The sequence below is a fragment of the Dermacentor albipictus genome, chromosome 10 (genome assembly GCF_038994185.2).
Source record: "Dermacentor albipictus isolate Rhodes 1998 colony chromosome 10, USDA_Dalb.pri_finalv2, whole genome shotgun sequence".
Lineage (NCBI taxonomy): Eukaryota > Metazoa > Arthropoda > Arachnida > Ixodida > Ixodidae > Dermacentor > Dermacentor albipictus.
Genome location: NC_091830.1, coordinates 76,384,625 through 76,395,969, shown reverse-complemented (window position 1 = coordinate 76,395,969; position 11,345 = coordinate 76,384,625). Strand labels below are relative to the sequence as shown.

At 49.9% G+C, this 11,345-nt stretch overlaps 1 protein-coding gene across 1 annotated transcript; it reads right to left on the bottom strand.

Moving 5' to 3' along the window:
- Positions 1-3,016: 3,016 nt before the first annotated feature.
- LOC135898774 (uncharacterized) lies at positions 3,017-9,724 on the bottom strand. The gene is made up of 3 exons (XM_065427923.2): positions 8,506-9,724; positions 4,263-5,193; positions 3,017-3,458 (listed from the first exon to the last, which is right to left on the bottom strand). Exons 1-3 carry the CDS (start codon positions 9,633-9,635, stop codon positions 3,051-3,053), a joined length of 2,469 nt encoding a protein of 822 aa, XP_065283995.1. The 5' UTR covers positions 9,636-9,724; the 3' UTR covers positions 3,017-3,050.
- Between the last annotated feature and the right edge of the window lie 1,621 nt (positions 9,725-11,345).

Sequence of the window (11,345 nt, the reverse complement as noted above, 5' to 3'; positions counted from 1 at the left end):
TTTCCACAAAACAGGCTAACCGTGAGAGGCGTGCGCGGCTGAGCAGAAAGCTGAAAAATTCTACGGCAAGTGCGCCTGCCGTGGGCCTACGATCCTGCAATATGAATAGCGCGTATTGATATGGTCTTCTTGTTAGAAGTTCCGAGTATACTACCAGCGCGAGACACGGGACAACAAAGTGGACGAGAAGCGTGTCTTTTAGAATGCTATGTTACAACGTACTGGTTTCTACAAAAGTGTCGGTAACTGCTCGAAACATTTGATGCGTCGGCTTTTGCGCCTTTAGAAATATTGAGAGGGAGCTCCCATATACATATTCGCAGCGCAAGCACGGCGATGGACGAACCAGGCTAGCGCTAAGGTTGAATTTCACTACACAATTTTCATTCCACGTCGTAATCACACAGATCGTTTGAGGCTTCGTTCAGGGGCACACGCGGGCGTTCGGGTTGGTGCTTCTTGTTGCGTTTGGCGTAAGAATATGGCTAGGAGCAGGCACCACATATGCGCAATGACAGGCAATATACACGCATCTTTTCTCCAGAAGCTGACGCCGAGCACGGGTAGCGCGAGGATCTTGTTGGGCTGACACGACAACTTCGTGGCAGCCGAATTCCGAATACTGCATATACGGTGAGGATAGCTATATGAACTTGTCGATAGGTCATCTTGCAGATTGTTGTAGCACAGGCAGAACGAAACGGTCATAGAAGGTAGATAAGACAACACACATCGCTGAACCACCTTCGAACAGCTGATTACGTGCGCGATGTCGCACTGAACTACAGAAACCGCCGTCGCGCACCCCAAGATAAATCTTAACGAACGTTTTTAAATGAGTAAAAGTACATATTATTTGCTTACAATCAAGAGAAGTCAATAATATTATAGTGTAAACGTTTTACTTACTACAATAAAAGAATTATGCAGCGCGTGCCACGAAACCTGGCACTAAGCAACCCTGTGCGTCGCACCAGTCGCATTGTTGAAATCGCAATCATGTGAAATGAGCCCTCTAAAAATCGCATTGCGACGCCTGCGACAGCACCGATTTTCGTCGTTGCAGTCGCAGCATGTGAAACAGCCTTAACTCAGCAGCGCTCATGGTCGTTCATACCCGCTTCCTGAGACGCGCTCTAGCGCTCAATAGCGATCTATCTTTCGGCCACACGCCGGCAAATGAAACGGGTATCTCAGACACACTAAAAGCACATTTTTACAGAGAAGCTCTCTATGGCTAGAATCTCGAGAAAAAAAAATCCGTCCGGGATGTGGACAAAAACAATTTGCAAGAGCGATCAGTCGTCCAACTGTTTCCGCGTGATGTTATCAGTCGTGGCGGTCGCTCTGAATGTATTCTTTTTTCGGGCAGGCAATAGGAGAGGGACAAGAAGGAGCGGTTATAGGGCGACTACACCTTTCTTTTATTTTCATTTCAATAAAGAAAAGGAGGTGGAGGGAACGACCTTTTAATTGTTATGTCACTCTCTCGTTCGCAGCGGAAATGCTTAGGGAAGGGCGTGTTCATTTGTGCAAGCCCCCTTTCCGTGCTCTTCTCGTGACGACGGCAAGTCGATTGCATCAACTTCGACCAAAAATTGGTTGAAGTTGCTTCAACCAAAATTGCTTCAACCAAAAATTTTGAGGACGCTTGAGCTTCGCCTTTAAATGCTCAACCAGACGTACGCGTTCCAATGCGTTCGCACACGCCGCGCTGACTCGACGTCGCGCCCGGCGGAGAAAGAGGGCGCGCACCCAAACGATGCACGAGTTGCCGCGCGTCTCGTCGCGGCGGCGCAGTGTTGCTAGCTTGCCATGTTCAAGGCAGTCTAGCTTTCGCTGAACGGCCATGTTAAGCAATCTGTTACATGTTGCAAGAAAACATATTAAAAGCGGGGAAGGCGAAGCTAACTTAACCACAGACTTCACGACGCGCGCTTGGCCGGGGTCGGAGAGATTGCTCAAACCCATCACGCTAGGCATCTCGGAGACGACGAGCGCGCCACCTGTCGCTGTCATGAAAAAATGCCGCACCGCCATACGCGGCGCAGCCCAGCCGATGCTGACACCTCCCATTCTAGCCACCCTACCCGGGCTTGCCTGAACGTCGCGCGAAGAGTCGTTCGGGAAGTGACGTTGTCTTGCCGTGGTCATGTGAGGTGCGTCATGCTACTGACGCGAGCGGCAGCTTCCGGCGCGGGCGCAAAAACCTAGCGGTTGTAGGTCTCCACGCCGCCGCGCGCCGACACGCGAAACAGCCTCCGCGCCTGACGCCGTACGCGCCCAGGCGTGGTGCGGCGCGTGCGGGCGCATTGGAACGCGTACGTCTGGTTGAGCTTTAAGAGTAGAACGCGATTGCATTCAGGGATCCCTGACTGCTTCTCACGCTTCCCGGCAACTGCACCATAGGTTACTGGGAAACGTTCGCAGTGAACGCTATGCACGAAGGCGGGCTTTCTGGCCGAAATGCGGCATTTCGCATGGGCCGCAATGCGGCGGATGTGGTTCAAGGAAGCGGGCGCGCCGCTTCGTGTACGTAGATATCTACAGTCTGGCGCGCGCAAATGGCTGACGGCGTCTCCGGTCTATACATTGTAGAAACTCTGGAAAAGGTCTTTGAGTTTGCGTGTAACAAACTTTTCTTCTATATTGAAATTACAGTCCGAGTGCGCTCATGTCTGTAGGCTGTGTGTTTGTCCTTTTTCGCGATTTTTCCACGTATTTTACCTTGAGAAATTCAAATATTTGAGTCAAATACTTGTTCCACATGGAAGGCCTGGATAGGGGGGTTCGAAAATCTTTTTGCCGAAAGGACGTCCCACACTGGATTTCCTGGGACACGGGCTCCTTAACGCTATCGCGATGGTATCAATAACCATATGAATCAATATAGTCGTCAATGTAGTCATCCCACACAGCTTCGGTGATTAACCTTTTAACAGAGTATAAGGTCACTAAATATTGTAAAATGTTATTCCTTATGTGCCACTCGTACTCAGACTAAGCAAGTTTCCGCTCAGGAGAATGCTAGGTGTTTTATTTATGGTGTGCTAATCGCATTCAAAAGCCCACGCGTCGTTTTGATCTACCGACACCGGCTCAATGTTGACAACGTCCCTTATCTTTAGGAACCTGCGAATGTGCAGCCAGCAGTGCTCGTTAATGTCAACGAGCTGAAACCTGGCATCGGGATGACGAAGGCACTCCACCCTCTCCTTGACGACGCCTGCGATTCTCATAAACTCCTCAAGGCTACAGTGGTGCACACGCAGAAGAGCGCTGCTGATCTTCTCTTTGGCTTTGTTCTTTGTGAGGTCAGCACCTTCCATCACCATCTCGAGGAGGCGTGGATGGTCGTGCATCAGCTCGATGGCATCCGCACCGTCCAAGGTATTTTGCTGACCTAGCACGAATTGTGAAGCGGCCGAGACGGAGGAGGCATTCCGTATGGTCGCTTGCTGCATGAAAAAAAGAGAACACGTCATGGTTAAAGCAGAAAAAACTTACGATAAGCCCTAACCGGTCCAAATTTCAGAAGTGTTTGATTGTGTGCGCGCAAATGGAAGCGTACGACGCTTCCTTATAAGAAAATAGCTCTGATTCAAAGAGCCAACGTAGCTTCGACATCATAGCTTTGCTTATATTGTAGCTGTGGTGATCTCGGAAACTGCCGAAAAGAAGTCATAGCAACAGGAGTGAAGCATTCGGAGTAGAACTAAGATTGAAATTGCAGGAATATGCATGCAGAGCGAAATCACAGACAGCCTCTACTTTTTGCGCACAAATAAATACTGGCGGAGAAATTGCGATCTATTAACGCAAGAGATATGCTCTGTTCTTTTTAAGGCGGAGCTTTCTTTAATTTATCTCCATTTTTTCGCTGTGCTCCATTGGTATATCTCGCATAATAGCCTTGCGTGCGCCCCGCTGCTTCGGTGACTTGTTTCGCACGACCTACTTGTATCCTGGAATGGTTTTGTGATGAATTCACGACGTTATTTATCTCTTTTCCTAAAAGCCGCAGAGCCTGCGCATATTAGTCCGATTTTTACCGCTTATGACGCAGCCTGGTGTCGAAAATTATGTATTTGCGAAGTCATAAAATGTTCGAACAGGCCGCTGTTCGTGAGGACACTACAGCATCAAGGTACCGTCTGGTAATCGTCCCAACTCTTCTGCAAATTATATTTGTTCGCTGTTTTCCGTAACATAACATTTTTGTGTGCTCATAAACGGAGACAGCCGTTATCACTGTGCCATACCAGGATGTCTGCAAGTGCGATGTTCTTGAAGTTGAATGCTTCCTTTAGCACAGCGGGCCTTTGCTCAAAAAAAATTTGCAGCTCTTCACAAAGCTTGCCAGGCATGGTACCGCCACAACAGACAGGAGTCATGGTGAATTCGGTCAGGCTGAGGCTCTTGCTGGCAAATTGTGCGAGGACGTTCAAGTCGTCATTAGACAGCAGCACGCCTTTGATGCTGACTTTAACTAGTTTGTGGTTGGAGGCCAGCGCTGACACTAGTTCCGCACGCACATCCGTACGATCCTTTTCTGATAAGACAGCCAAAGCGCCCCTCAGGTTTATGTCGGCATCAGTGAGTACAGCCGCGTTCCTTAGGCATGCCGCCAAGGCAGATAATTCGTCGCGATTGAATCTATTGTCCTCAACCAGCAGTGACGTTACGTTACTGGAGCTACCGACCACTTCCAGAGTCGAGATAAGTGACTGCGGGCCGACACGCGGGCGGGAAATGAACCACCCCAGCGTTACGGCCACGGTGCTGATTTGCGGGCATTTCAGCAGATTGATTGCGTTGCTGTGGCGATGGTGTCCTTTGATGACCACTCGATCGTTCAGACCTCGCTCCAGAATAGTTTTGGAGACCCTGTCGAGCCCATCGATGAATGGCAAAGTGTCGACTTCCACCAACCGCAGAGATTCATTGTTGGCGATTGCGTCGAAGAAAGTGTCGCATTCCGCTTCGCCGAAGCCCGTCAAGTCGACGCGCAGCTGCTTGAGCGGTGACTTCGATCCTTGCAAGGCTGTTTGCCAGGACTTCATGCATTGCGTGGCTTCAGGACTTGCATTGTGGACACGGAGATGGGAATGTGTAAACCTCCAAGGCAACCTCAGGCTGCGTAGTTTGGCGCTCCGAGTGGCCACTTCGGCGAAGAGGGCGAACGTAGGTACGCTGGAAACAATATATAGAAAAGACATTTTGAGTTGAATGAACATTGACCCCTTGTAAGCAAACGCGAGAATTGAACATTTGGACTCCAATATAAACTCGTGTTAAAAACTGAAATTGAAGTCTCTTAACGGACTAATTCATCCCGGACTCATCATTCAAAGTCAGTATACCCCCCGCATGCGCGCACATCATCCCATCTGCATTCGTTTTTCCAACGTACAACGTCAGCGAGAGACTGAAATGATCTGCGAGAACAAGCGACGGACCAATCCAGTGCGACTGAGTTCAATACTGCCATCAACACCTTTTAAGCTGCCCACCCCTGTTACGTTTCGCCTACGACGCGCGGTATAGCCGGCGCGGATGCAACGGACGCCGGGGCTTCGTTCAAAGCGGCGGACATTTTGGTTCAGCGCTGCCGCAACGCCTTCTGCCATGCGCGTCCACGCATGTTTCCATGCCACGTGTCTTCGTGTGTGCGTGTGTGTGTGTGTATGCATGTTGGTGCCCACGCTTGTCAAAGCGCGGCAGCTGGGGAGAGGAGCTCCCCAACTGTGAAGCGAGGAGGTCCGACCGGCGCCGGCCCGGCGGATGCGTCACTTCTAGTCTCAACGTGTCCGAGCGGCGCCGTCACGTGCGCCCCATCCCGAGCTGTTCCTTCTTGCCATCGACTCCGAGAGTATAAAAGCAGCTGCCCCCGGACGCCAAGAGAGAGGCTCCGAATTCTGCTCTCCCGTCTCTCCACTTCGGTCGACCTGACCGGCCGCTCTGTTGCGATGCTAGAATAAACAAGTTGTTCTGTTAGCAGTCGACTCATGCTTTGCCAGGACCTTCGGATGCTTCCAGTCGTGCCCCAGGCCGCCAGGCCAACGCTACCCTTGGGGCTTGCGGCCTATTTGCAACATCCCTCATGTAATACCCCTCTCCAGGGGCATTTAAGGAATAAATAAATAAATAAATAAATAAAATAACCTGCACCCAACTCTATCTAGTACGGTTATTTCAGGAGCCTGAGCCATCCGCTATGTCTGAGGTCCACGTCTCTGGAGGTTTCAATGCGCACTGATTTACATTGACGAGTGAACATCAGCCGTTCTCTTGGATGTAGTTTCTCTTCCGTATTGTTTAACCCAGATCATGCGTCTTAATTTCATGGACCATAACCTTCTGCGCTCACAAAAGCGCCGGTTCCTTGGAGATACCGCTCTTGCGGTTGCTTAGCGCAGGAGCAGTTGGAGGAGCCGTAGCGGACCAACATTCAGCGACACCAATGGTTACTCTGGCGCAGCTAGGCTGTGTGCTCATCGCCCCAAGATTGCACGCTAGGGAACGTCTAATTGGGCACTGCCATTCGCACGGAGAGTGTCGGTATAGCGGGGAACGACCTTCTCCTATTCAATTGTCGTATAAGCATTCAGGCGCTCCAATCTTTTCGCATCGGCTGATGATAAGGAGAGAACAAAAGGCTGCGCTTCACCCGGAAAGCCAGGCATTGATACCGATAGAAATTAGTAAGCAGCTATGGGCAACCAAGGCTGAAATTTCTCGCGTCCAGGGCAGCGCCGTAACGTACAGCCTAGCGAGCAGTGGGCGCAGTTCACACTAGAACACACTACGATTTTGCATCGCCAAATTTGCCGCTCATATTGAAGCACATGCATCCAGGAAATGATCCGTCTTGGCACCGACGTGCTAGAACGCAACCGCGCATGCGCTCCTCGAGACCTGCATGGCAGTGGAAAGAACTTGGCTGGGCGCATTGGGCTCAACAAACATGGATAAAGGCGCGCATTCGTTATTGTTAAGTATGCCGTACCATCCTCATCGCCTCCCTACGGGATGGTGTCAACATATCTTAGTTACCCACTCAAACTGCCATAGCTCCTTCTGGTCAGCGCTTGTTACCCATACAAAGTAAGGATAGTAGATTTATCTGCCGTATAACAGTGGAAACATTCGCTTATTAGTGAATTGACAAGCACGGTGCCAGCACGCACAAGCAAACGGGAACGCATCACACTCGACGGGCGCGGGCAATTGCTTTCATAGCGCTGGTGTGAGCATGTGCGGCAGCAGCAGCGAGCGAAGTGACCTTCGTGCCGTCTATCGGTTCAATGCAAGAGCGGCTAGAACACAGCGCGCACAAAGGTATGAGCCGTTTGCAGATACCTTTCAAGATACGGCGCACGAGACCGCGCAAAGTAAGCACTTGTTTGCAGAGTGAAGCCCCACCCAGCAGCGCTGCCGCCCCACAATTTCCTCCAAATACGGCGCGCAAGATTGTGCGCGATCGCCGGGCAGTCGCCGAGCCAATGTGTGCAAAAGTGCAGCAAAAACAAAAGGGAAATATTTCACTGTTATTGTTAAGGCAGAAAAGACTGAAAAAAAAGTAAAGTGGAGACGACGCCACCTTGAAGGTTCTCGGTCTCATGAATTTTTACACCGTCTGCTTTGGTCTATAAATCATTTCTTTTTGATATAGAAAGACCGTGTTGAATTTTGAGGGAGCCACAGGGTGGCGACAACACTTGCAGCGTCGCAACGGTGCAAATAAATGGAAACACGGACACGCATGACGTCACATCGACATGTCGATCTGAGCGTGTGGCGCAAATTTGCAAAAGTCTCCAAAAAGATGGTCATTTCAGCGGCAGTCACAGGAAATTTCCCATCAAATATTGGGACGATAACCGCACTAAACAGTACAACACCGACAAAACTGTTTGTGAATTGACTATTAAACCATCTGGAAGAAAACACATTTAAAAGATCTACCTGTTTCGTTTTCTTCAAGGGGAGTATGGTAGCGCGATTCAAAGACGGGACAAGAGAAGACACAAAGGGACACACACAGCGCTATATACACACAGCGCGAGGTACGTCGGGAACCGTTTTCTTGTTTTGTGTCGCAGAACAGGTACTTGTAACGACGATAAGGACGGCACATGCTAACACCGGACATTACATAGTCTAACAAAAAGAGCAAAACTTACAGGTTTCTATGTGCCATTATTATTCCTACATTACCCAAACATAGTTCGAAATCAGGGAAAGCTAATTCCAGGGAAAGCTAAAAAGAACATGAAACGTCATTTATTCGAATAAAAAGCTAATACAGTAGATAAAAAATAGTATTTTTTTGCCGAAATCTCCGCAATTGAATGCTGGCTACAGCAAAAAAAAAATGTGCTACTATAGTGTACGCGTTAAATTTTAGGTGCCTCACAGTGTCAAGAAAGCTAAGGCCACTTAAGCGTTGCAATATTTTACAACTGCAGAGCCTATCCAAAATGCAATTTCAATTCTACTTACAATATTGTTGTCGCGATGTCCACGATGTCCACGTTCAGTTCCTTCAAAAAATTCATTTTGCAGAATGCGTCAACGAGTTGACCCATGAGTGACCCGCTGATGAAGTAGGCGTTCGATTTGAGCGTCAATTTTCGCAGCGGGCAATTTTCGTTCGCGAGGTACGACGTGAACCTTCGATAGGAGTCTTTATCTCGGTACGAGAATACGGATTCTCCTACGCAGAGGTCGGTGATGCTTTCGTTTTCAATGAGTGCTTGTACGAGCCGACCGGCCTCAGTGCTGGGAATTCGCAGCTCTGCGAGGTCAAGGGTCGATAGACAACTTATGCGAAGGTCGAAGGAGTAGTCAATGATGCAGCTCATAGTCAAGGAGTCCTTCTCGAACTCGTGAGACTTGAAAGCTAGATTCTTGAGCTGCGGCAAAGACCTTATCACGTCGAACACCACAGCTGCGCGGTCAGATGCAATGAATCTTCCGCATACAGTAAAGCTGTTCAAATGTCGATGACGTTTTACTACTGAGATCAACGATGGGCGAAGCATCAGGTTGCTGTTGAATTCTATCGCCGTGATGCAGCGGTGCTCGGCGAGTAGAAGCTCAACAAGGTCCAGTGCTCTCGCTTTGCACGAGTTTTCCACAGAGCTGTACGAGGCGGACCGGCAAGTGCTTGCCTCGACAGCCGCAATAAGGACATCACCTCTTCTCTGTCCTCGCTTGTCTTCCCGAAGCTGCAGGGCAGCGCCTAGAAGTACCCTATTAATTTCCGGATGGTGCTCCAGTAACTTACAGCTCGCACCGTCCCCCTTGGTGCATGGAAGGTTCTGCGCGCTCCATTCGTTGCTGCTGTTGTCGAGGGCATAGCTGGCGTCGACGGCATGGCCTGCATGAGGTGCCGTAGACATGATCCAGTAGTCCACTGGATGGCGAAACGGAGTGCTGCCACGTAAACGCAGTACAGCAAGACCTGCAAATAGTATGAAGTGGTGCGCTATCGCGGCCAATATGGGCGGGAACAGAGGCGCGCGTCTCACATAGCCTCGAACCCTGCTATGGGCGACACGTGGTGGCCACCGTCGGAAGCACAGTGGAAAGGAGGATGCCGTTTTGATCACTGTTGGCAGTCGCACCATGCGTCTCTTTATACAAAGTGCGGACCTTCACATCGCCAGCGCACATTGATAAAGCTACTTGATATTGCGGTTACTGGCAACTCTGTCCACCAAAGCGTAGCCAATAGCAGCACTGTTTTGAAGCGTAAACATGCGAGAGCTCCTTCCCTGGGAAATCTGTCCGTCTGTCTGGAACGCGTGACACGATGACGTGCTTAATTTAAACATCAAGTCTTATGGAGGTGTATCTGAAATTACCTTACGTATTACGCACGAACGGGCGCTTCAGACACATAAGCCCTCAAAAAAGAAAAGAAGAAAGAAAGCATGACTGGAAAATAATGACTCGCTTCAAGTTGCTGTGCCCGTAACCGTCTTATCGGCAATCGGCGGCAAGTGAATCGCATTAAGTTGCCGTTTTCGAGAAACGCAGGCGTGGTGGGAGTGCCAACAGTTAGCGGAAGAGCGTCCCTCGTTCCCCTCTGCTTTCGACAGCGCCATCCAAGTACCGCTCTAACTCGGTTTCTAGGCTGTTTGCCACGCGTTAGCGTGTGCCCGCTTATATTGCTCACGATATTACAGTAGCGTTAACGAATAGGAGGTATGCACATGACGTCATCCACTAGGAGCGCTAGCGGCGTACGCCATTACTTGGGTCGTCAGTTGGCGCTGCCAACGCGAGCATGCCTGAGTCGCCAAGCAGCCAGCAATACGCACGAGCACTATTTTTTTTTGACGAAAAGTATTTTTTGTGACTCGGCTATCGAGTGGTGTGTCGTAAGTGTGCGATGCCCGTAAGCGTGCACGTGCGTTAGTTGAGCGAACCAGAAAAATCACGCTATGAAAACTGAACGGCCTTGAGGGATTGTGTCGACCCGCTCGAACTAGCAGATGATGAGCTTCTGCGCGATGTCGAACTACTGCCTCGTGTGGATCTCGGAGATATCAAGGGTTACTTAGCGAATGAATCGAGCTTCGTGACGCGCGAGCAATTCAAAGCCGACAAGTCGATGGAAGGCCGCCGTTATCAGGCGAGCAGCTCGGTCCACTAGCCGTGCCTCAAAGTGCTCGCGTAACTAGATCGCCTTCATTGCAGAATTTACTGTGTACTGTCCACTTGCGTCCTAAAGGTATGCTTAACGTTGCTTCACTGAAAAAAAAAGAAAACCGAGAAATAAACTCTGTGATTCCACAGCCTTCATGATATTTTATGTTGCATCAATTCTGCTGGTCTTTCAAAAACAGCGTACTTTTTGGCCCTCCCGTGTTCGTCAATGACAACTATTCAATGAAACGCCACTCCCACAATGGCTTCTCGTGAAATTACACGCCTAGGTGCTGGCTTCACCTGCACGGCAGGCCTTGCAGAGTCATGCTCGCGCATATTTCCTATGCTCTTTTACATTGAGGCTGCTGTGAAGAAGAGATAAGCATGTTTCGAGAAGAACACAATCTGGGCAAATACCCGCCGTGGTTGCTCAGTGGCTATGGTGTTGGGCTGCTGAGCACGAGGTCGCGGGATCGAATCCCGGCCACGGCGGCCGCATTTCGATGGGGGCGAAATGCGAAAACACCCGTGTGCTTAGATTTAGGTGCACGTTAAAGAACCCCAGGTGGTCAAAATTTCCGGAGTCCTCCACTACGGCGTGCCTCATAATCAGAAAGTGGTTTTGGCACGTAAAACCCCAAATATTATTATTAATCTGGGCAACATTCCTATCGCCGGGCTTC